Here is a 25656-nt window from a genome sequence, read left to right as displayed (position 1 = left end):
ATGTATATTCAAAACACTATCATCTAACTAATAGGATTGTGGAGCTTTATAAAAGCAAATGGAGAAGTACTACTAGCTATATAGGCTTTAGAACCATTTAAAATTTTTAACTGTACCATTAGCCGAGAAGGTTGAGGATGATATGTGGGTTGTTGAAGCAAAATGTGTGCTATCATCTTGATTCTTGAGGGAGTGATCCATATATGAAGGAGAAAATTATGGCTAAGTTATATTATACTGTGGAGTAGCGAATTAGTCATTTTCAGGTAATGATTTTGCCGTACTGTGATGTGGGAAATTAGTCACTTTCAAGTTTCAAGGCAACGATATTGGCACTATCATACACACGTTTCTCTTGGTGAGAGAGATCTAGAAATGGGTATGAAAGGGTCGTCTATTTTTATGGGAGTATTTATAGTGATCTATGTGTAGTTGAGTTTGAGAATGAGAAGGTGGTAATAAAGAAGACATATGGGAGGCTAAACTGATGTCTCTTAAGGACTTTGATTACATCAAATTCAAATCTCTTAATGGATGCTTTGAGCATTAACAAAACGGTAAAAGTATTCTAATACTTTCTGTTATACTTCATACAAAACTTTCAGATATTAACCCGAATCTAATAAGGCTTACAATTTCTGTACAACAGACTGCGACAAAGAGAATCAATTAAAGAAGAGATTAAGATTAGGGAGTGACAAGAAAATAATCTCTAATAGTTCGCCTTTTGACTGAGGAAGGAGGGTTTAGTACAGAGGATGGACTGTTGAATGTGGTTTCTGGTGTTCTCTCGCATATTGTATCTTCTTCTGATGATGATGATAACGATGACAATGATGATGATGAAGATGTTTTCTTCTTTTTAGACTCTGGAGTTCCGATGATAGGCATTGACTGTTTATCATCTGATGATGATAATAATAGTGAATGCTGTTGCGGACTCTCAGCTTCTCTGTTCATCTCAAGTATCTCTTTGGCTTCACTATCTGACAATGCGGTTACTCTGCGTTTGACTCTAGGCGCAGATGCTGTTGAGTTTGCGTTCGAACAGCGGTTGTTCTCTATGTTCCACAGTCGTACCTAATTATGAACAGACATGAAGTCAGTAAAAAAGGCTAAAGATCCTAACCTCTTGCTTGTATCAACATATATGAAATGTTTTGTTACCGTGAAATCATCTGAAGCTGTTGCAACTTTCCCAATCTCTGATGGAGACCTACACAAAAGATTTGGCACCAGTGAATAAAGAATTAAGTTTTCAATGTTTCTTATTGTTGAAATGATTGGTTCAAGAAAAATAGATGAGGGTCGATGAAGTGGATTTACCAATCTACTGCAGTAACTTCAAAGTCGTGGCCTTTTAAGAGTGTAGGATCTGCGTGAGGCTTATTGACCTGAAATTTGTAATGGTTACTTAAGCATACATAAGTCTTGAAACAATTGATTTGTTAGAGAATGTTCAAACTAAGTGACAAAGGATTCAAACCTGCCATATGTAAGCGTTTCCATCGCTTGAACCGCTCAAAACATATTCACCATCAGGACTAATCATTGTCTGCAGAGCAATGTTGAGATAGTGAGTGAGCAGGTGGAATATGTTCTATAAGTAAATCAATTGTGTGATTGAAGGGGAAATTGTGAAGAAGGCATTACCCTTACGAAAAAAGAATCAATTCGGCAGCCAGAGAAGGATTTTACAGGTCCTTTGTCAAGCTGCAGCGTGTCGTATAAATTGATTCTGCAACAGATAGTTGAAATAGAGAGAAATTGTTAAGTTAAAGCTGGAAGGTTTGACGAAAACTCTCTCACTAAGAAAAGTTATAGTCATAAAAATTAAACCTATTGTCCTTGCATGATGCTGTGAGAAGGGTTCCACTTGAGTCCTGAGACAAGGATACTATACCATGTAATCCTTTTTCCTGAACAGTTTTTTTTTTAAAAAAAACAGGATAAAGATTAGCCTAATTCATCCCTTCAGTCAGATTGAGGGTTAAGCCCATTCAGAACAAACATGTGATCTTATCTCAGACTAGTAAAAAGGCAGCTTAGCTTACCTTAGTGTTTGTTGGGTCTGACTGTGGAGATGCTTGAGCAAAAGGAACTTTCAGCTTCCTTGTATCCCAAAATTTCAAGGCACTAAAAGAATGGCAGAAAAAGAAAAACAAAGGATGTAAACAATATTTCTATATGCTTTAAAGAGTAGCAGTAGCTTTATATGAACCCACTAAAATGTTGTGCAAGTACCTATCAAGTGCTCCAGCAGTGGCAATTGTGATCTCGTCCTTGAGATAAAGCACAGAGGTAATACTTGATGAAGCAGCCTGAAAACATGAAACCAATAAGCAGAGATGATAGGAGAAATAGATTAGAAGGGAAGAGTCACAAATGAGCAGAGGTAAAACCTTGCGACGTCTGATTCGTTTTGAAAGAGGGGATAGATGAGCTCCTTTAACCATGTCAGTAGAGCTGTATGAAGAACAGAACAACTATCAAGATGGTTTTAAAGAAGAAGAAAAAAACAAATCTGATCTTCACAGTCAAGTTTAGAGGACTTACTTGATACAAAGTTCCTGTTTGTAAGAACTACTTTTACATCTTAAATCCCATAGCGCAAAACATCCATCTCTTGAACCAGATACAAGAAGATCTACAAGCAGCAAGAATTAGAGTTATCTTAACAAAATTTATCAAACAGTAAAACTTAAAAGAGATATATGCAAGAAACAAACCAGAATTAGTTGGATGTGGACACATTGATTTCACAGTTCCTGTGTGTCCTATAAGAACTCCAGTACACTTATTCTCCTCCACATCCCACACTTTAATCTACATTCAAGCGTATGCAAATGTCAGTATCAAAATTTTTGTCCTCACAAACTAGTCAATTAAAAAACATTGAGTCACCACCACCACTACTTACAGTTTGATCACCAGAGGCAGTCAGAAGACAACTATCTCCCTGCAACAAATTGACAAATGAGTAAACATCAAACAAGCTTCACTTAGTTCCATTAATGATTCAGAAATTTAAACTGGAATATAACGCACCTTGATCCAAGAAATATCAAACACAGCATTATAATGAGCAATCCAATCACGAAACCTAGCTTTCTCTACACATTGTAAACGAACACAAATCAGTATTCTGTTAAAGCTCCGGAGAAATTAGGGTTTTAACAGGGACGAGACAAGACCTGTATTCTCTTGGTGGGTTGCAGAAGAGGCAAACTTCTTACTGGAATTAAACAAGCTCACATGTCCATCTTCATCTGATACCGCGAATAATTGAGAATTCCGGCTAGTCTGTATACGTTTTAAACAACAATCGTTAATCCTAAATCACAAAACGACCATAGTTTGAGGTATAGATTTCTAAAACCCCACAACAAAATCAGAAGATCTCATCGAGCTTTGAAAAATTGGATCTAGGATTGGAGCTAGCTACAGTGAGAAATCAACTAAAGCTTACCTTACAAAACGAAACAGCCAACGGAGGAGTTCGAATCCCGTCGTGTTCTACCGAAACGCCGGTTAATTCTCTGCAAGTCAGCTCGGAATCTGGGAAGAACGGTCGCTTCCGTACTGGAAACCAAAAAAAAAGTTCAATCAGAACAATCCAAAGAGGCTGAGACTCAGATATACACAAGAAAGCACAAACAGAAGCACGAATCTGTATGTAAAATGTAAGAAAATACCTCGAAAGCCGTTGAGCTCTCTGAGTCCGATGTCGACGAAGACGGATCTAGATCTGGAGGATTCCATCGGAGAGTATCTGCTTCGCAATCGAGAGAGAATAGAGAAGAGAGAGAGAGAAGCGGCGGAGGAGAAATGAGGTTATGGTTAGATATTTCCCGGTGGAGGCCGAGGTAAAGTTTATTATCTCTGAATTCGGAGCGGGATACTGGAATTTTGTGGGCGGTGTGTGTCTCTCATCTCACGCGGGAAAATTATTTTTTCCCCAAAAAACGAAAATTTTTTTCGTTTTGACATTGACGGAGAGAAAATAAAGAAAGACTTTTAAAGGTTTTTTCCCATAAGGCCCAAATATGCTGGCCCATATCATTTTAGTTCGAGGATTACCAAAGGAAGAAGAATGACTCGGCTAGAACCGATCAACCGATCTGAGAACCGAATCGAACCAAATGTTTTTTCAATTAATTTTAATAGCATTTTTGTCAAAAAACCCAAAAATTGATTTAACCGAACAGTTAAGAATAAACCTAGGTGAAAAAGATCGCAAGTTTTCCCGCGTAAAAAAAACACATGATCAATTTCCAATTTTAACCTTTCCTCCTACTTCCACTTACACCTAATCTTCCTCTGAAAGCTTCGTCCTCTATTAAATTTCTTGAGGAAGCAACCCAAATCGCAAAGGCAAACAAACTCGTCTTTTGTAAAAAAGAGTACCAATCTTCCTCCAACTGATAACAAATCTGTTTTTTTTTTCTTTCTTTTCTTGTTTCTTCATATTCTTGTTGATTTCAAAACATTGTACGAGTCGCTCTGTTCCTTGTCTCTTTTTTTTCAATTTTTTTTTAAAAAATGAGAATTTCGAAGAAACCTCAAGTTAGCAGAGGATTAGACACCGATGGTGAAAAGTGGGTCTTCGCCGAAATTTCGATTCGGGATTCACTAAAGCCGGTGAAGACGAAACTCAAAAAGACAGAGTTTATACAACGCCGTTAATGTTAAAAAGACTACTAAAGAGTTCTAAGTTTGGTTTTATTTGTTTTTCCTATGTGCTCAAGTCATTTTTGACTTCCTCTTATGTTTGGTTTGGTACAAAAGCATTTTACTCTTATGTTCAATTAGCCAATCTAGTCCACAAAAGCTTTTTTTTTTTAGCTTATATATAACGTAACGGCCAGCAATTTCATTGGGGCGAAAGAATCTTCACGACTTGTTCACGTTTTAGTCCAAAATATCTTGCCATTGAAGCTAACAACACTCACAAACTTTAGTCACATAAAAATTGCTAAACCCTTTCACACCGTGTATCTCTCTAGTAAATTGTTTTTCTCTTTATTGAAAACTCTTGATATTCAGGAACAATACACATGTTGTTACCTATAAGGCTATAAAACCCCAAATTTAACTTTGAAGATGTAAAAGTTGGAGCAATAGGGGTAAAGTTTTGTTGCACCACAGAAATTGCTCTGTAGATATTTTTCTGATTCCATCCAGTTGGTGTAAACAAAGATGACGAAATCAAACACACATAAACTTTGTTGCACTAGGGTTTGGCATTAGTGTACCATCTCCACTACTTCCCTACAGATAAAGAGATGACATTTATGTAATATCTTCTTTCGAAACCTAGTTCTCTCTAACATTCCATGTCTACTTACTAAATGAGAGTTTATCTCAAAGTAAGACCCCTAAGACTTTTAAGCTTTCGTTATGACTTATGAACGATGATGTACCTGCCAAAGAAAATATTACACTGAAGGCTATGAAAAATACTCCATTTATACAATTTAGTTTTTAATCCGTAAACATTATTTGGGATTTATTCTTAATTATTTCAGAAAAGGCCTAAAGGGCCCTATGCGCTCGGGCTTTATTTTGGCTGACCCGATCAATACTTGAACCCGAACCCGACAGCTATACTTAAACCCTTCACATTCAGGCAGCTCTGTTCTTGTTAAAACCCTTTTGTCGTCTTTTCTCTAAACCCCTAACTCTCATATTTAGGGTTTTACATTCTCGAAAATCCATAAAAAACCTCACTTGAATCCGAAAATGATCACTACAGTAGTCCGTCGATCTCTCCTTGATGCATCAAAGCCGGCGACTTCCATTAATGCTCTATATCACCAACTTGCTCCAGCGAAAAATTTCAGGGCTCCGGCGATGGGAGGCGTGAGAGATCTCAGCAAGATGACATTTGAAAAGAAGGAAACGTCCGTGGAGGATAAGAAAGGATCTACCGACGGCGGCAAGACTGATGATCAAGGTAACAAAGGGGAGCAACTAATCGTTAGTTATTGGGGTGTGAAGCCAATGAAAATCACCAAAGAAGATGGAACTGAATGGAAATGGAGTTGCTTTCGGGTACGTGCACATTACATATACATGTTTTGTGTATTCGTTACTTACTCTTTGTTGATTTATATGTTCTTGTTTTTGTGTGGAACAACAATGGTAGCCATGGGAGACTTATAAAGCAGACCTGACTATAGATTTGAAGAAGCATCATGTGCCTTCCACTTTACCGGATAAGTTAGCTTATTGGATGGTTAAATCTCTTCGATGGCCTACCGATCTCTTCTTCCAGGTACGCTCTTAGGTTTCAGTTGAGCTTAAACTGTATGTTTGAACTATTTTTGCTTAACGACTAAAACACAGAGGAGATACGGATGCCGAGCGATGATGCTAGAGACGGTAGCAGCGGTACCAGGAATGGTTGGAGGGATGCTTATGCACTTCAAATCGCTAAGGCGTTTCGAACAAAGTGGGGGTTGGATCAAAGCCCTTCTCGAAGAAGCAGAGAACGAGAGAATGCACTTGATGACATTCATGGAAGTTGCGAAACCCAAATGGTACGAACGAGCTCTTGTGATCGCCGTTCAAGGCGTTTTCTTCAACGCTTATCTACTCGGATACATAATCTCTCCCAAATTTGCTCATCGTATGGTTGGATACCTTGAGGAAGAAGCAATACATTCTTACACCGAGTTTCTAAAGGAAATAGATAATGGTAACATTGAGAACGTTCCCGCACCGGCTATTGCTATTGATTACTGGAGGCTTGAAGCTGACGCCACGCTTCGTGATGTCGTCATGGTGGTTCGTGCTGATGAGGCGCATCACCGTGACGTTAACCACTATGCATCCGTAAGTGTAATATATGAAAATTATACTATATACTATATATGTTAAAAAGATGATTAATTCTTTCAATGGTTTGTATAAACTGCGCAGGATATTCACTACCAAGGTCATGAGCTGAAAGAAGCTCCAGCTCCCATAGGATATCACTGAATCAGAGAAGAGCTTCTAGTTTTATTTTCTCGCTCTCAAAACTTAATTTCTTGAATTGCTACTCGTCATGACTTCTTTTTAATTGGATATCGTTGAAGCTAAGCCACCACCAGATTATTTAGTTTTGGAAAATATTAGATATACATTTCTATTATTTTGTTACGTAATGTGATACTTAAATGATGAAGTTCATTTCCCGTAACATTACACGACATGATTACGTGACAAAGTTCCCAATATATATGAAACGAATTATGTTAGAAGAAATTTCCAATACATTAACTTCGTTGTAATCTAATCTGTATAAATTGGAAGTATTATTTATTTACTTTTTTTTAACGTTTTACGGAGCATGATGATTCCATTTTAATTTAATTTGTAAAGTTTGTAACTTGTAACTTGTAAGTATCATATATTTTACACTAAATTTAAATAATTTTTAAATTTCTTAACCTAAGTAGTAAATAAGGTTCCCTCATTGGTTCTCCAGATTTTCTATTTTCTTAATTTAATTTGTAAATTTTGTAATTATAGTATTATATATCATATTAAAATTGATTATTATTCTGTTTATTGACTTTTCAACTTAACATCTTATTATATAAAGTTGGGTTTTGAAAGTTAGTCATTAACAGGATTTTGACATGTGTCAAGTTATCAATATGAAATTTTGACATGTGTAAATTTTAATATTTAATAGGAGAAATTTGAGATTACAACCAATAACAAAATATTTTGTTTTAAACAATATTAATATTGTAAAAAGATAATTATCAAAAAAATTCGAAATTTAAAAAGTTATTTTATGATCGTATATATAGTCTCCTTATTATTTAAAAATAACTTTTAAAATTCGAAATTATAATTTTATTTATTTATTTTTCAACTTAAGTTAATAATCTACAAAAAAAATAGAAATGGGATTAAGGAAAATATACAGTTATTTATTATTTCTAAATTTTGTAACAAAATATTTTGTTTTAAACAATATTAATACTGTAAAAAAATAATTATAAAAAAATCAAAATTTAAAAAGTTATTTTATGATTGTATATATAGTCTCCTTATTATTTAAAAATAACTTTTAAAATTTAAAATTATAATATTATTTATTTATTTTTCAACTAAAGTTAATAATCTACAAAAAAATAGAAATGGGATTAAGGAAAATATACAGTTAATTGTTAATTCTAAATTTTGTAAATACTCACTTCTATATAAACATCGATCGTCTCATATTTTTCACTTTACAAAATAATTTATTCAAAAACACTTCTTTCAACTTTGTTCTATTGGTAAAACTATTTTAATGGAAGATAAATTTTCTTATTTTTAAGACCAATTTTTTCTCCATATTTTCTCCTTTTTCAGTTTGGAATACTTAAGATTAATATGTTGACCCAAAATAAAAGATTAAAATATGCGTCTTCTTTTTCTAATAGTGTATTTTAAATTTTATTGTAGTATTTTTAGATTGTTCTCTTTAATATATCTTTCATCTTTGAATTATTTGGGATTCATATATTAACGTGCTTATAATTTTCTGTTATATCTATAATTATATCAAATTAATTTTCTTCTAATTTCTCAACCTTTATTGGTTGATCATAGACTCTTTTTTTTTTGTGCAAACATAATCGTTATCATTTATTCAATCCCAAAGGGAGATAACGAGTAGAAGCTCATCAACCTAATAGTTGGATAAAATAGGCTAATCAGACACAAGCTTACAACAAACATAGATAGANGAAGGGAGATAACGAGTAGAAGCTCATCAACCTAATAGTTGGATGAAATAGGCTAATCAGACACAAGCTTACAACAAACATAGATAGATAGGTTGGAGAAACATAAATCGTTGTTGATATATCCGTAGGAGCTCGGAGACTGTGACACCCTGGTTTGCGGATAGGTTCAAAAGAATTGATTTGGCCACCTATGTCACCAAATTGCACTTATCTTTTCGGTCAAGGATCCTAGGAGAACTCCAGAGTTAAGAACAAGTATTATCGGAAGTGATTATCGGAACTGTGCGAGCGAGAACAAAACACAGGGAAAGATCATATGGTGATGTGTAGGATCGGTAAACAAGTATTTAAAGACTCCTGGACGTAACAAACTGATCGTCGGATATGGGTGGTCCCACAGGCCGTGATTAGACGTGGGGCTCACTAAGCAAGGTGGCAGAGACAGACTCTACATCATGGTGTATCAAAGACACTTCCACAAATACATTGGAAAATTTAACATTAGTTACTATCAAAAGATTTGATACGGAAGGAGAGGATTAATGATGGGTTGTATTATCAAGATCATTAAGCCTTGATTAGTCATTAACATTGGTTGTCGGAGCAAGCCAGTTTTTGATAGCTAAAAGACGTGAACATGTTCTCTCCATATAGGAGGAGGGCATAGCCGAGGTTCTCTCGATGGTAGAGGAGGTTGGACGCAAGGTTATCTATGCAAGGGAGGAAGGTGGAGGATGTTGGACGCAAGGTTAATTATCTCCCCAAAGGAGGAAAGCGGAGCCAAAGTTCTCTCCGTGGTGGAGGAGGTTGGATGCAAAGTTCTCTTCATAAGGGAGGAAGACGGAACCAAGGTTCTCTCCATGGTTGGTCATACACTATTGTGATGATACATCATTGATTAGTATATTATGTAATATCTTTTTGTTCGAAATTTTTTTGAGCCAAAAATTTTAGTAAATAAAAAAACTATGCAAAAGTAAAAGTAAAGAAACATATAAAGTAAAGAAATTAATGTGTTCATACAGACATTTCTAGGTGGTGTTAAAATATATATTTGTAACATGCAATATATTTAGATGTAAAAAAAAATATACTTTTAATGGTAATATATATAAAAGATTTGTATATAGATATAAATCAGTGTATTATAGCAAAAATAAAACTTATAAAGAATGTACAACAACTTTTAATATATATTTTTTTAAATTTAATTTATTTACAAAAATTTAAACCTGCACATCGGGCGGGTCCTTATCTAGTTAAGATATAAAACCCCAATATTAACTACAGTATAATTAATCTATTAATAATGGGGAATTATTTTTTTTTAAACTCTAAAAATGTTAAAACTTAAAAGAAAAAAAATTTCAATGAAGAAACTATTTTTCCAAATTATATTTTACTAGATTAGGGACCCGCCCGATGTGCGGGTTTAGAGTTTTTAAAATAAAACTAAATTTAACAAAGAATTTAAAATAAATATTTTAATAAGTAAAAATTATCTATAAAAGTCAATAGATACACCGAAGTGTCAAATGTGATATTTGGTGTAAATGTGTGATTTTGTGGTTGAGACTATTAGTCACGTTTCCTTTGAATGTCCTCGCTCTTGTGAAGTTTGGGATTTATCTCTGACTCCTGTCTCGTCAGAGGGTTTTCCATATGAGTCGGTGTACTGGAATTTGGATTTTGTTTTATGTATGGATGCCTTTCAACAGGGTGATCCTAATCAACTTCTTCAATCCGGAAGGCCATAAATAAAAAAGTTTTTCAAGGTTTAGAGATCAAGGTGAATGATATAATTTCTCAGGCTTTAGGCGATAAATTAGCCTGGGAAGAAGCGCTCTCTTTTATGGCTGTCATGTCAGCTCCATCTCCATCTTCGGATGTCCAGTTTTCTTCACCTCGTTGTCAGATTGATGGTTCTTGGAAAGCAACCAATGAGCATTCAGGATTGGACTGGTGGTTTTGCGTTGGTGAGGAGCGAACCTTGTTGTTGGGGGCCAAGTCTCTAAGACGGAGCCCCTCCCCCCTGCATTTGGAGTTAGAAGCGTTGTACTGGGCCATGGAGCGGATACGTACTGCAGGGATCGCTTGTCAACATTTCGAGACTGATTGTGCTGAGTTACTCACTATGGTTCAGTCCCCTAGAGATTGGCTGTCCTTCTCCAACGTGCTTGATGAGTTCAACTCGCTGGAGTCCTTCAAACTATTATCAATTTTTGGATCCCGCGTGCGTCAAATACAAAGGTGAATTGTCTTGTTCGTGCTTCGTGTTCGGGTCTTTACGTAAGGTTCGAGCACAATTTACTTTGTACATGTTTTCCATATGAGTCAGTGTACTGGAATTTGGATTTTGTTTTATGTATGGATGCATTTCAACAGGGTGATCCCCATCAACTTCTTCAATCCGGAAGGCCATTAATAAAAATGTTTTTCAAGGTTTAGAGATCGAGGTGAATGATATAACTTCTCAGGCTTTAGGCGATAAGTTAGCCTGGGAAGAGGCGCTCTCTTTTATGGCGGTCATGTCAGCTCCATCTCCGTCTTCGGATGTCCAGATTTCTTCACCTTGTTGTCAGATTGATGGTTCTTGGAAAGCAACCAATGAGCATTCAGGATTGGACTGGTGGTTTTGCGTTGGTGAGGAGCGAACCTTGTTGTTGGGGGCCAAGTCTCTAAGACGGAGCCCCTCCCCCCTGCATTTGGAGTTAGAAGCGTTGTACTGGGCCATGGAGAGGATACGTACTGCAGGGATCGCTTGTCAACATTTCGAGACTGATTGTGCTGAGTTACTCACTATGGTTCAGTCTCCTAAAGATTGGCCGTCCTTCTCCAACGTGCTTGATGAGTTCAACTCGCTGGAGTCCTTCCAACTATTCTCCATCTTTTGGATCCCGCGTGCGTCAAATACGAAGGTGAATTGTCTTGTTCGTGCTTCGCGTTTTCTTATCTCTGAAGTTTCTTTTGTAAACCCCTTCCCTCTGGCTTGGGCAACTAACCAAGGAATTTTCATTTAATTTATTGTTTGCATGAAAAAAAAAGTAAACAGATACACTTTTAGTTAAGTAAATAGTTGTAGATGAGTTCAAATTTATTAAAATTAAATTAAATTTAACAAATAATATATATTTATTTAATTCTTTTCGTAAGTAAAAACAATGTATAAAAGTAAAGAGATAAACTTTTAGTTATAGAAATAGTTGTTTTTTTTGCTATAATACACTAATGTATATCCATTTACAAATCTACTATCTACATTACCACTTGAAGTGTATTTGTACACACAAATATATTTTACTGTTGAAGTGTATTTGTACACACAAATATGTTTTACTGTTAAAATATACTCATTATTTTTTACTACTACCAACAAATTGTCTTTATGAAAATATTAAATAACCTATTATATGTCTCTTCACTTTAACATTTTTATAGTTACAAAAATGCATATGTTAATCTTATATACTCCTATCTTATGTGTTACAATAGCAGTTGTTTTAAATAAATTATTTGATTGGTGAAAAAATATGAAACGATCTATTTTTATTTTAAATCTTTTGCTTCAACAATCTCTTTTTTTATGTAAAGGTGAATATTTATATTTTTCTAAAAACAATAGTTAGTTTTATAATTTTCATAATCATACTTTTTTATCTTATATAAAAAGTAATTTTTTCTTGTAAAATTAGCAACTTAAAATTAAAATAAGTAAACAATATTACAATTTCGAATTTTTGATATATATATATATATATATATATTCCTTATAATGATCTTTTCTTTTTATGGTAGGTTTTGAATTTTTAAATTTTTATTTTCTAAAATTTTAATAATTTTAGAATTGACATGTGTCAATATCTTAATGATATAATTGACACGTGTCAAAATATTGTTAATTAGTAATTTTGACATCAAACTTTATATAATAAGATTTTGTGAGACACGTAGACAAGCATAAATATTGAGATATACTCTCATAGATTTTATATTTTCCAATCTGTATATTGCCTAGTTTAGATAATTCCTTCATTTCCAATTTTTATTATTAGGCTATCAACTTTAGATTTGTATAAATATACTATACCTACGGATTTGTGAAATAACACATCAAACATTCATAATCCCCAAACATTCTCAATAAACCTTTATGGCTATGCCGCCGAAGAAAAATTTGATTGGTTCCGACATCAATTCAAAGTGGTCTATGCTTCCTCCCGACCTGATTCGATCAGTGTTGGAACGTTTGAACTTTGTAGAGTTTCATCGAGCCAGGTGCATCTCTTCATATTGGTATTCCGCTTCGGAATTATGCATTAGACAAAACCCTAATCCATGGCTCATCCACTTTTCAAACGACATCCATGTTTCCTGTAAGTTTTATGATCCTCTTAATAAAAAAACCTATATAGTAAGAGATCTCGGGTTTGATTTCCATAAGAGTAGTTGTTTGGCAAATTCTGGTAGTTGGTTCCTGATGTTAGACCATAGAACCGATTTTTATCTTTTGAATATATTTACTAGAGAGAGGATTCATCTTCCAACTCTGGAAGAAATTGATGGATGTCAGATGAAGTTTGAGAGGGTTGGTGAGTCTGATTTCTTGGAAACCTTCACATATGAAGGCTATGGAAGTTTTTCTTATGGTAAAGGCACCAAAGTTGAAATAAACAAAGCGGTTTTGTGGGTAGATGAAAGAAACAAAGACTACTTAGTTGTGTGGAACATTGACTTTTTTTTGCATATCACAAGAAAGGAGATAGTAAGAAGAGCTGGAAAGTGTTTCAACCTCTAAAGAACCAAGGCTGCACCGATATGGTAATTAAAGAAAGCAAGCTTTATATACTTAGTCCATGTCAAAACATNTATACTCCTATCTTATGTGTTACAATAGCAGTTGTTTTAAATAAATTATTTGATTGGTGAAAAAATATGAAACGATCTATTTTTATTTTAAATCTTTTGCTTCAACAATCTCTTTTTTTATGTAAAGGTGAATATTTATATTTTTCTAAAAACAATAGTTAGTTTTATAATTTTCATAATCATACTTTTTTATCTTATATAAAAAGTAATTTTTTCTTGTAAAATTAGCAACTTAAAATTAAAATAAGTAAACAATATTACAATTTCGAATTTTTGATATATATATATATATATATATATTCCTTATAATGATCTTTTCTTTTTATGGTAGGTTTTGAATTTTTAAATTTTTATTTTCTAAAATTTTAATAATTTTAGAATTGACATGTGTCAATATCTTAATGATATAATTGACACGTGTCAAAATATTGTTAATTAGTAATTTTGACATCAAACTTTATATAATAAGATTTTGTGAGACACGTAGACAAGCATAAATATTGAGATATACTCTCATAGATTTTATATTTTCCAATCTGTATATTGCCTAGTTTAGATAATTCCTTCATTTCCAATTTTTATTATTAGGCTATCAACTTTAGATTTGTATAAATATACTATACCTACGGATTTGTGAAATAACACATCAAACATTCATAATCCCCAAACATTCTCAATAAACCTTTATGGCTATGCCGCCGAAGAAAAATTTGATTGGTTCCGACATCAATTCAAAGTGGTCTATGCTTCCTCCCGACCTGATTCGATCAGTGTTGGAACGTTTGAACTTTGTAGAGTTTCATCGAGCCAGGTGCATCTCTTCATATTGGTATTCCGCTTCGGAATTATGCATTAGACAAAACCCTAATCCATGGCTCATCCACTTTTCAAACGACATCCATGTTTCCTGTAAGTTTTATGATCCTCTTAATAAAAAAACCTATATAGTAAGAGATCTCGGGTTTGATTTCCATAAGAGTAGTTGTTTGGCAAATTCTGGTAGTTGGTTCCTGATGTTAGACCATAGAACCGATTTTTATCTTTTGAATATATTTACTAGAGAGAGGATTCATCTTCCAACTCTGGAAGAAATTGATGGATGTCAGATGAAGTTTGAGAGGGTTGGTGAGTCTGATTTCTTGGAAACCTTCACATATGAAGGCTATGGAAGTTTTTCTTATGGTAAAGGCACCAAAGTTGAAATAAACAAAGCGGTTTTGTGGGTAGATGAAAGAAACAAAGACTACTTAGTTGTGTGGAACATTGACTTTTTTTTGCATATCACAAGAAAGGAGATAGTAAGAAGAGCTGGAAAGTGTTTCAACCTCTAAAGAACCAAGGCTGCACCGATATGGTAATTAAAGAAAGCAAGCTTTATATACTTAGTCCATGTCAAAACATCACTGTTTTTGATTTTGCTGGTGGTGATTCTCCAAAGGAATTTGCAAGCTCTACAGTTTTGGATGATTCTAGACCATATCATCTCTACCATCTTGTTGTAACTTTGTCCGGTGAAATTTTGGGCAAGGAAGACAGATTAGGGACTTACTCCTGTGAAGTCTACAAGATGGATCTAGAATCATCAAAATGGACAAGAATCCATTCTCTAGAGAACGAAGTATTGTCTTTGGATCCAGGAACAACAGCTGCAGTTAAAGATGGATGTAGGAAAAATTGCTTATATTTTAGTAATTATAAGTCTCGTAGTTTTGCACCAAAAAAAAGAAAGTCTCGTAGAAAAAATAAGGCTAGTACTTTAAGCTTAAAGTTCTTTAGTGATAGATACAGTAATTACGTCGACGATATTGGAATCGATTCTGCTGTCCAACGGTCTCATCGCCGTGCAGCTCCATCGTCGTCAATGTCTTTCAAGGATTCTCGTTGGTTTTTCCCAACTTTTGGTGGCAGATGGTTGCTTTAACGTTATCTCAAAGTATACGGTTTTGGTAGTTCTTTTACATTGTGCTAAGTTTTTTTTTTTTTACATAATGTTTGTAATCAATCGGATATAACAACTATTCTCAATCTTTCTTATTTTTCCCCCCAAATTGTGTTAACTTTTTTTTTTTTGGATTCTAGTAGTTCCAATAGATGCAGCAAACAGCAGACTATATAATCCGTCAATGATTTAGTCCACTCTGCTTTGAAACCACCGCAGACAAAATATTTTTTGATGTGAAAACGGTCCGTAGTTATATCTTAGTAAGTGATGGTATTATATATGTTTTGTTTGAACACTACTATGGACATGGTAAATAAAATAATTTACATTTACAACTTTACTCAAAGTCAACTTTTGAAGTCATGGAAAAATTAATATTATAAGTCAAAAAAAACTTTTTTATATTTGTCTCTTTTTCTGCTTTCACAAGAGAAGAAAGAAACAATGGCTGCGACCCGAACCATCGTGGAAGCGATTCACTCATCGGCGACGCAAGCCGTCGTGTATCTTTCTGGCGGTGCCTCTCAGGTACGGTTTCTCTCAATTATTTATTGATCCGAATTCTTGTAAATATTGGCGTGATCCAACCAAAAGTCTTATTTATTAGTCTTTAGGTTGGTTAATGTCAGTTCCAGGAGCTTCCAACACACTTCTTGAATCCGTTGTTCCGTATTCTATGATCTCTATGGTCCAATTACTCGGAAGGGTTTGTTCTCTATTACCTCAAAGTCAAATCAATGATCAATTTTTCTTTCCCCCGACTCTTAAAGTAGTTCTTGATATTTCTCTCTCAGGTTCCAAACCATTACTGTAGCCAAGAAATGGCGAATGAGATGGCTTTGTTAGCTTATAATCGTGCTCTTAAGCTTTCTAAACCAGGTTTTTACTCTACATGTCATTCTTTAACATTGTTGTTGCTTAGTATCATTTTTGTTAGTTGAGTTCGTTTAAGGTTTATTGATGNTGATTTTGCTGGTGGTGATTCTCCAAAGGAATTTGCAAGCTCTACAGTTTTGGATGATTCTAGACCATATCATCTCTACCATCTTGTTGTAACTTTGTCCGGTGAAATTTTGGGCAAGGAAGACAGATTAGGGACTTACTCCTGTGAAGTCTACAAGATGGATCTAGAATCATCAAAATGGACAAGAATCCATTCTCTAGAGAACGAAGTATTGTCTTTGGATCCAGGAACAACAGCTGCAGTTAAAGATGGATGTAGGAAAAATTGCTTATATTTTAGTAATTATAAGTCTCGTAGTTTTGCACCAAAAAAAAGAAAGTCTCGTAGAAAAAATAAGGCTAGTACTTTAAGCTTAAAGTTCTTTAGTGATAGATACAGTAATTACGTCGACGATATTGGAATCGATTCTGCTGTCCAACGGTCTCATCGCCGTGCAGCTCCATCGTCGTCAATGTCTTTCAAGGATTCTCGTTGGTTTTTCCCAACTTTTGGTGGCAGATGGTTGCTTTAACGTTATCTCAAAGTATACGGTTTTGGTAGTTCTTTTACATTGTGCTAAGTTTTTTTTTTTTTACATAATGTTTGTAATCAATCGGATATAACAACTATTCTCAATCTTTCTTATTTTTCCCCCCAAATTGTGTTAACTTTTTTTTTTTTGGATTCTAGTAGTTCCAATAGATGCAGCAAACAGCAGACTATATAATCCGTCAATGATTTAGTCCACTCTGCTTTGAAACCACCGCAGACAAAATATTTTTTGATGTGAAAACGGTCCGTAGTTATATCTTAGTAAGTGATGGTATTATATATGTTTTGTTTGAACACTACTATGGACATGGTAAATAAAATAATTTACATTTACAANCAATTTCGAATTTTTGATATATATATATATATATATATATTCCTTATAATGATCTTTTCTTTTTATGGTAGGTTTTGAATTTTTAAATTTTTATTTTCTAAAATTTTAATAATTTTAGAATTGACATGTGTCAATATCTTAATGATATAATTGACACGTGTCAAAATATTGTTAATTAGTAATTTTGACATCAAACTTTATATAATAAGATTTTGTGAGACACGTAGACAAGCATAAATATTGAGATATACTCTCATAGATTTTATATTTTCCAATCTGTATATTGCCTAGTTTAGATAATTCCTTCATTTCCAATTTTTATTATTAGGCTATCAACTTTAGATTTGTATAAATATACTATACCTACGGATTTGTGAAATAACACATCAAACATTCATAATCCCCAAACATTCTCAATAAACCTTTATGGCTATGCCGCCGAAGAAAAATTTGATTGGTTCCGACATCAATTCAAAGTGGTCTATGCTTCCTCCCGACCTGATTCGATCAGTGTTGGAACGTTTGAACTTTGTAGAGTTTCATCGAGCCAGGTGCATCTCTTCATATTGGTATTCCGCTTCGGAATTATGCATTAGACAAAACCCTAATCCATGGCTCATCCACTTTTCAAACGACATCCATGTTTCCTGTAAGTTTTATGATCCTCTTAATAAAAAAACCTATATAGTAAGAGATCTCGGGTTTGNCAACTTTTGAAGTCATGGAAAAATTAATATTATAAGTCAAAAAAAACTTTTTTATATTTGTCTCTTTTTCTGCTTTCACAAGAGAAGAAAGAAACAATGGCTGCGACCCGAACCATCGTGGAAGCGATTCACNAAATTCTGGTAGTTGGTTCCTGATGTTAGACCATAGAACCGATTTTTATCTTTTGAATATATTTACTAGAGAGAGGATTCATCTTCCAACTCTGGAAGAAATTGATGGATGTCAGATGAAGTTTGAGAGGGTTGGTGAGTCTGATTTCTTGGAAACCTTCACATATGAAGGCTATGGAAGTTTTTCTTATGGTAAAGGCACCAAAGTTGAAATAAACAAAGCGGTTTTGTGGGTAGATGAAAGAAACAAAGACTACTTAGTTGTGTGGAACATTGACTTTTTTTTGCATATCACAAGAAAGGAGATAGTAAGAAGAGCTGGAAAGTGTTTCAACCTCTAAAGAACCAAGGCTGCACCGATATGGTAATTAAAGAAAGCAAGCTTTATATACTTAGTCCATGTCAAAACATCACTGTTTTTGATTTTGCTGGTGGTGATTCTCCAAAGGAATTTGCAAGCTCTACAGTTTTGGATGATTCTAGACCATATCATCTCTACCATCTTGTTGTAACTTTGTCCGGTGAAATTTTGGGCAAGGAAGACAGATTAGGGACTTACTCCTGTGAAGTCTACAAGATGGATCTAGAATCATCAAAATGGACAAGAATCCATTCTCTAGAGAACGAAGTATTGTCTTTGGATCCAGGAACAACAGCTGCAGTTAAAGATGGATGTAGGAAAAATTGCTTATATTTTAGTAATTATAAGTCTCGTAGTTTTGCACCAAAAAAAAGAAAGTCTCGTAGAAAAAATAAGGCTAGTACTTTAAGCTTAAAGTTCTTTAGTGATAGATACAGTAATTACGTCGACGATATTGGAATCGATTCTGCTGTCCAACGGTCTCATCGCCGTGCAGCTCCATCGTCGTCAATGTCTTTCAAGGATTCTCGTTGGTTTTTCCCAACTTTTGGTGGCAGATGGTTGCTTTAACGTTATCTCAAAGTATACGGTTTTGGTAGTTCTTTTACATTGTGCTAAGTTTTTTTTTTTTTACATAATGTTTGTAATCAATCGGATATAACAACTATTCTCAATCTTTCTTATTTTTCCCCCCAAATTGTGTTAACTTTTTTTTTTTTGGATTCTAGTAGTTCCAATAGATGCAGCAAACAGCAGACTATATAATCCGTCAATGATTTAGTCCACTCTGCTTTGAAACCACCGCAGACAAAATATTTTTTGATGTGAAAACGGTCCGTAGTTATATCTTAGTAAGTGATGGTATTATATATGTTTTGTTTGAACACTACTATGGACATGGTAAATAAAATAATTTACATTTACAACTTTACTCAAAGTCAACTTTTGAAGTCATGGAAAAATTAATATTATAAGTCAAAAAAAACTTTTTTATATTTGTCTCTTTTTCTGCTTTCACAAGAGAAGAAAGAAACAATGGCTGCGACCCGAACCATCGTGGAAGCGATTCACTCATCGGCGACGCAAGCCGTCGTGTATCTTTCTGGCGGTGCCTCTCAGGTACGGTTTCTCTCAATTATTTATTGATCCGAATTCTTGTAAATATTGGCGTGATCCAACCAAAAGTCTTATTTATTAGTCTTTAGGTTGGTTAATGTCAGTTCCAGGAGCTTCCAACACACTTCTTGAATCCGTGGTTCCGTATTCTATGATCTCTATGGTCCAATTACTCGGAAGGGTTTGTTCTCTATTACCTCAAAGTCAAATCAATGATCAATTTTTCTTTCCCCCGACTCTTAAAGTAGTTCTTGATATTTCTCTCTCAGGTTCCAAACCATTACTGTAGCCAAGAAATGGCGAATGAGATGGCTTTGTTAGCTTATAATCGTGCTCTTAAGCTTTCTAAACCAGGTTTTTACTCTACATGTCATTCTTTAACATTGTTGTTGCTTAGTATCATTTTTGTTAGTTGAGTTCGTTTAAGGTTTATTGATGGAGAGTCCATGAAAATTTTGTGTTCATGGGTTCAAATCTTGAAAATGGTGGCTTTATATATTATATCATGATTCAACCAGGGATGTACGGCCTTAGAGGCCTACGGATTATGAAAAGAGACATAGTTTTTGCTTGTTAGCAAAAGAAGTAGAAATCTTGGATTGGTTTGACTTGCTAATTTTGTGGATAGGATGTGCGGTTCTTGGTGTTGGTTTTACGGGAACATTAGCAACTTCTCGTCCAAAGCGGGGGGATCACAGGTTATGTGCCCTGCTCTCAATATAAATGTGTTTTGCTTGAGATATTAGCTATCAATATAAGTTGTAGTCCGGGACAAACAACCATATGGTCAGGGGAATTAGATGCTTTCTCTTATTACTACTCATAGTTCTGTTTTGTTCTGTGAGTAGGTTTTTTTTGTCGATAAGAGGATCCGACCGGATATGGGAAACTTCAGTTACTCTAACAAAGGTGATTGCAACATTCTTTCTCATGTCTTGCGTTACTCTTTATTGTTATCCATGTTCTCATGTGTTTTTTTATCTTATTGTGGAATGTTTTAGGGAAAACGAACCCGAGAGGAAGAAGATAAAGTGGCAAGCTGTGTACTGATTCAGGTGTGTTATATAAAGCTATTTACAACCTAGTACCTGTCTAGGGGATAACTTTTCTGATAGCATTGTACTTTAAGGTACCCATGAGTTCTTAAAACCTTTTCTGGTTACTACTATCTTAGGCTATGGCCAAAGCATGCCAAGTTTCTGAGACACTTGACTCTGGCTTGACTGAGTTTGAGGTGCCCAATGAGTCTGAAACCCATTTTAGTGAAGAAGAAGAGCTAGAGCAGCTTATAGGTGGACAAGTGTGCTCTAAGATTTATCCATTTTCTAAGGGTAAGGTTTTGGTCATCTGAATCATAGAAGTTTTTTAGAAACTGAATCTTGCATTTTGGGGCCTTTAATGATGTAGTTTTACCTTTATTGCAGAATCGTACGGGTCGGATAAAGATAGAAAGATTATACTGCCTGGTTCTTTTAACCCATTACATGAGGGTCATCTTAAGTTGTTGGAAGCTGGTATGAGGTAGGCTAGTATGTCTTTATTGTTCAACCCATTATGTATAACTTATTATTGTCTTTTCTTAGTTAAATCTGATATGCTATGTTGTGCAACGTAATTTGCAATTTGATTATCCCTTTAGTTGTGCTATATGATTTGATTCCATAGTTAGTTTTTGGAGAGTCTTGTGGCCTTTTGACGTTTTAATTATCACCAACTACAAATCTCATAACAAAGTGTAAACAATCTCACAAGCAGATTTGTTTGTGCAGTGTTTCTGAGGGCGGAGGGTATCCATGTTTTGAAATATCTGCAGTAAATGCAGACAAACCATCGCTTACAGTTGCAGAGATTAAAGATCGTGTCAAGCAATTTGAAGTACTTGGTAATCTTCATTTTTCACTCACTAGTTATTCATGTTTTCAATCTTGTGCGCCACTTTCTTGTGCATCTCTGAGTTACAACAGTCTGATGATCCAGATTCAAGCTAGAACCTTTTTTGCCAGTGCAAGTTTATGTGTAACTACTAGTGCCATTGGTTGATATTGGTTTTGGTATCCCGTTGGCAGGAAAGACGGTAATAGTTTCAAATCAGCCATTCTTCTACAAGAAAGCTGAACTCTTCCCAGGAAGCAGTTTTGTAATTGGTGCCGACACTGCATCAAGGCTCATAAATGTATGCCTGATCCTCTTTTTGTTTCTTTCTTTAAACCCTACAATTAGATCTATATGCTACACTAGTACACTGTTGCAATTATGAACGTTTAAAGTACTCTACTCTTTCAAATCAACACCATAAGGAACTTTTAACTTCTTACAGCCAAAGTACTACGAAGGAAGCGAGAAAAGAATGTTGGAGGTACTAGGTGATTGCAAACGAACAGGCTGCAAGTTCCTTGTTGGTGGCCGCAATGTAGACGGTGTATTTAAGGTTTGATCTCAACACTAGAATCTCGACTAATATGACTTTTTACGTTCTCGAGCATTTCTATGGATTACTTATCCTTGCTCCTCTTCCTCCTCCTCTGCAGGTTCTTGATGATCTTGATATTCCTGATGAAATAAACGATATGTTTATCTCAATTCCAGAAAACACATTCCGGATGGATATATCATCTACAGAGCTAAGAAAGAAGCAAGGAGGTTCTGTTTCATAATGATACGAAATAATGACTTCTCGACGATACACATGAAAGTCCCTATTGTCCTATTGTATTGTTTAAAAATTGTAAAACTAAATAATTAAATACAACAAATTTGATATTCAAATATATCGAAATCTACAATTTACAGTTTCATATTCGACCGTAAGAAAAATGTGAAGTCTTAATTTCGTCCACTTCTTAATATATTGTTTAACTTTTAATAAAAATTCTGAAGGTTATTTTGGATCCAAACTTTTACTACAAAAGACATGAGAAATTCAGAACTATTGAGGATCTGAGCAAATTCGACATGTGTGTACTGTCGTTTTTCTTAATCGAATTTAACTGTTAACATATTAACCCCTCTTGATTTTACTCATGTTTATCTTTCTGCAAACATAATTATTGACTTTGACATTTTTTTTTATTGATTGATTATTTGATGTGTTTATTCAAAATTTGGCACAGCCTGATTGTTGAGCCACATGCTTAAATCTAAATAAATTTATAGTGCATATAAAACAAACGAAAAAAAACTCTGAAATTTTGTTTTTATTAACTATACCAACATAATCACATTTTTAGAAATATGGAACAATATTTTCATATTATTATATGAATTTACAGAATTTAAGTGTTAATTTGTGTTATAAGGTTTGAGTTTAATAATTGACATAATAAAAAAAGATACATTTTTATTAAAAAGAAAAAGAAAAGAAGAGGAGTATTGTTTCTTTGGTAACTTTTTTTAGAATGGTGTTATTTTCTATTTTTAATGTTCTCTTTTATAATTTGGTGGCGATAAGTTAAGAGTTTTACTAAGGGGGTGTTATTGGATTGTGGTTTTTAAAGGAGTTTGATGTATTTAAGAATCATGTGTTATTCAATTGGGTATTTTTAAAAATCCATTAAAATCTAGTGTTATTCAATATCTACTGGATTTTGTGTGATTTTGGATTTCAACGTACTTTGCTTCTAAAATATGAACAAACACAATACCACACTTTTCTCAATCATTTCATTTTCTTCTCCTCTCTTTAGATGGATCTCTAGCCTTTGACATATTATTGTTTGATTTTTTTTCTCTATCCTTTTATATAATCACACTTATTCATCAGATATGTATTATTTTTGAGAATTTTTTTTTTGTGTTCTTTAACTTTTTTTTCTGGGTTCATAATCTATAACTTTTTTTTTGGTTTATGATATAATCACACTTTTTTTTTCTGGGTTCAATCTCTGTTTCTTTCTCCTCAAACTCTTTGTATATAATCACACTTATTCATCAGATCTGTGTTTTTTTGTATTCTTTAATTTTTTTTTTCTGGGTTCATGACATCTGGGTTCTTTAATTACACCAAAAATCTGGATTGAAAACAAATACAGTTTAATTCAAGTTTTCTATGACATGTGTAAAAATCTGGGTGTTATTAATTTAATATAATTTTGGTGTATAGCACAGTTTATGGATATATATATATTTTTTTCTAACAATAACTTTTTAAAAAATCCATAACAATCACCAAAAATACATTATCAATGACTTTCAAATCCACCTTATATGCATTATAAAGTCTACACAAATGCATTAGACTTTTAAATCCACTAATGTCCTGGGTTAATTAAAATCTATTAAAATCCTCAATCCAATAACACCCCCTAAGTGTTAGCTGTTAGCGATGCGAAATGATTTTAGTTTTCAGCTTTACTATTATTGTGTTTAGATTTGATTAAATGTTATGATATAGTTACTAAAATTCAAGTATTATCGTTAATAGTATTTGCAAATTTCGCGTTATCATATTCTACTATTAATGTGCACTTTTGTGTATATACATACTTTAAAATTCTTCGCATATATACTTTGATTTCTTCAACTTCTTTATTTTCGACCACAACAGTTTTTTCTGGTCACCGTCGCCGCCGTTTTTCTTCAGCCTAATTTGTGTTATAAGATTTAAGTTTAATAATTGAATTTATAAAGAAATATATATTTAAAAAATAATAATAATAATAAGATGCTGTTTGTTCGATAATAAGTCTTTTTATAATGTTAATATTTTATTTCATAAGATTGATATATTTGTATTCCTACAAATATTAAACGTACCAATATATATGCATAATATTGCTCAACTTAACAACTTCAATATAAAACCAAAATGATACTTAAAGAAGAAAAAAAACCTAAAAGTTAGTATCATATTTAATCCAAGTGTTTGATTGAAGAGGTTTGAATAGACCCATTCAATACTTTTCTAGGGTTTACTGATTCTCTACCTAAGTTTGATTCATTTACAATATACACTATGATTTAACCTGCGGTACACCGCGGGACAATATTTTTAATTTTAAAAATTTAAAATTTATATTACATTTATTTGTTATTTTATTATTATTTTATTAATTTTAAAAATATTAAATTTTATAGGTATTTGATATAAGTATTCAAAGTATATGATTTTTGTAGTGTTTTAAAAGTTTTAACTCGTGTGATATATGTATAGTCTAGTAATACATTTATCTCCTGGTACAAATCTAAAAATGTTTTCAAAAAAAAAAACAATTCCACTTAACTCTCTTATATGGGATTAATGCCACCCCGTCTCACCAAAATCAAAATAAGTTTTTGCGTAAAAAAATAATCAAAATAAGTTTTTCATCAAGTTTAATTATGTTAATTGTTTTACTAAATTAGCATATTTTTATAGTTTATAATTTTTCCATGTCAATATATATAGTTTATGATAATTAATAGAATTTTAATTTTTTTGGTAGTTCCTCAAAAAATAAAAAATAAACCAAATTATATGGCAATATAACTGGATTTTCGGTTTAGGAAATTTATTAATGTTAATATAATTATGGATATTGTAAACTTTTGTTATGGAAAATATGTTGTATATCATTTAAATTTGAGAGATTCTAGCATCCATAAAAATAGTTTTGGAGATTTAATGGGTTAAAACTTTAATGGGTAGAATTTTTTTTGGAAAAATCGGAATGTATATGTTGTTAAGATTTTATGGCAATAAATATAACAAATTTTGGTCAATTTAAGAAAGTTTAGTATTTGAGTATCTCTGCAATGTTATTTATGGAATTGTTTTAAGGGTTAATGTTGTAAAAAAAATATTAAATAAGTAAAACTTAAAGGGCATAAACCAAAATGTATTTAAAAAATGTTAATATAGATAATCATCTTTTTGTTGGTTTTATTGATAATTTTTTTTTTGTTTATTTTTGTCAAACAAAATCTTTTTGTTGTTGATATTGGTTTTTAAACAAGTTGAAGATATTTTTGATCAAAAAAAAAAAAAAAAAAA

The 25656-nt window shown here is 33.3% G+C and overlaps 3 protein-coding genes and 3 pseudogenes across 4 annotated transcripts; 5 read left to right on the top strand and 1 right to left on the bottom strand.

The window, feature by feature from the left end:
- Positions 547 to 3911, bottom strand: LOC104710606 (denticleless protein homolog). The gene is made up of 16 exons (XM_010427240.2): positions 3696 to 3911; positions 3470 to 3582; positions 3195 to 3303; positions 3049 to 3113; positions 2921 to 2959; positions 2730 to 2826; positions 2557 to 2647; positions 2403 to 2466; positions 2245 to 2321; positions 2055 to 2136; positions 1840 to 1919; positions 1654 to 1738; positions 1487 to 1555; positions 1327 to 1394; positions 1168 to 1216; positions 547 to 1080 (listed from the first exon to the last, which is right to left on the bottom strand). The coding sequence occupies exons 1-16, from the start codon at positions 3760 to 3762 to the stop codon at positions 688 to 690; spliced, it is 1548 nt and encodes a 515-aa protein (XP_010425542.1). The 5' UTR covers positions 3763 to 3911; the 3' UTR covers positions 547 to 687.
- LOC104710604 (ubiquinol oxidase 1c, mitochondrial) lies at positions 5743 to 6984 on the top strand. Its single transcript, XM_010427238.1, has 4 exons — positions 5743 to 6054; positions 6149 to 6277; positions 6349 to 6837; positions 6925 to 6984. Exons 1-4 carry the CDS (start codon positions 5743 to 5745, stop codon positions 6982 to 6984), a joined length of 990 nt encoding a protein of 329 aa, XP_010425540.1.
- Positions 12865 to 14200, top strand: LOC109126367 (annotated as a pseudogene).
- Positions 14267 to 15519, top strand: LOC109126366 (annotated as a pseudogene).
- LOC109126365 lies at positions 17781 to 19142 on the top strand (annotated as a pseudogene).
- On the top strand, positions 19581 to 22485 carry LOC104710603. 2 transcript variants are annotated; one of them, XM_010427235.2, is made up of 12 exons: positions 19581 to 19691; positions 19771 to 19869; positions 19958 to 20042; positions 20317 to 20386; positions 20537 to 20597; positions 20690 to 20743; positions 20863 to 21019; positions 21113 to 21209; positions 21458 to 21570; positions 21755 to 21861; positions 22006 to 22116; positions 22217 to 22485. In XM_010427235.2, exons 1-12 carry the CDS (start codon positions 19608 to 19610, stop codon positions 22340 to 22342), a joined length of 1164 nt encoding a protein of 387 aa, XP_010425537.1. In that variant the 5' UTR covers positions 19581 to 19607; the 3' UTR covers positions 22343 to 22485. The 2 variants fall into 2 exon arrangements, with proteins under 2 accessions (XP_010425537.1, XP_019084971.1); XM_019229426.1 differs by having other exon boundaries at positions 19605 to 19691; positions 19778 to 19869.

Source organism: Camelina sativa, chromosome 9, assembly GCF_000633955.1.
Source record: "Camelina sativa cultivar DH55 chromosome 9, Cs, whole genome shotgun sequence".
In the NCBI taxonomy this organism is placed as follows: Eukaryota; Viridiplantae; Streptophyta; class Magnoliopsida; order Brassicales; family Brassicaceae; genus Camelina; species Camelina sativa.
The sequence above is the reverse complement of the archived record's forward strand: the minus strand, read 5'-3'. Positions and strand labels throughout refer to the sequence as shown.

What these genes read in the sequence shown, in the direction of transcription:
- LOC104710606 (XM_010427240.2), bottom strand. Translation starts at nt 3,762, where the DNA reads ATGGAATCCTCCAGATCTAGATCCGTCTTCGTCGACATCGGACTCAGA. An exon ending in TTGATTCTTTTTTCGTAAGG is followed by an intron (nt 1,556 to 1,653) that starts GTAATGCCTTCT and finishes ATTGCTCTGCAG; the next exon opens with ACAATGATTAGTCCTGATGG. An exon ending in GAAACGCTTACATATGGCAG is followed by an intron (nt 1,395 to 1,486) that starts GTTTGAATCCTT and finishes TACAAATTTCAG; the next exon opens with GTCAATAAGCCTCACGCAGA.
- LOC104710604 (XM_010427238.1), top strand. Translation starts at nt 5,743, where the DNA reads ATGATCACTACAGTAGTCCGTCGATCTCTCCTTGATGCATCAAAGCCG. An exon ending in CTACCGATCTCTTCTTCCAG is followed by an intron (nt 6,278 to 6,348) that starts GTACGCTCTTAG and finishes ACTAAAACACAG; the next exon opens with AGGAGATACGGATGCCGAGC. An exon ending in ACGTTAACCACTATGCATCC is followed by an intron (nt 6,838 to 6,924) that starts GTAAGTGTAATA and finishes TAAACTGCGCAG; the next exon opens with GATATTCACTACCAAGGTCA.
- LOC104710603 (XM_010427235.2), top strand. Translation starts at nt 19,608, where the DNA reads ATGGCTGCGACCCGAACCATCGTGGAAGCGATTCACTCATCGGCGACG. An exon ending in CCAAAGCGGGGGGATCACAG is followed by an intron (nt 20,387 to 20,536) that starts GTTATGTGCCCT and finishes TTCTGTGAGTAG; the next exon opens with GTTTTTTTTGTCGATAAGAG. An exon ending in TTGTTGGAAGCTGGTATGAG is followed by an intron (nt 21,210 to 21,457) that starts GTAGGCTAGTAT and finishes TTGTTTGTGCAG; the next exon opens with TGTTTCTGAGGGCGGAGGGT.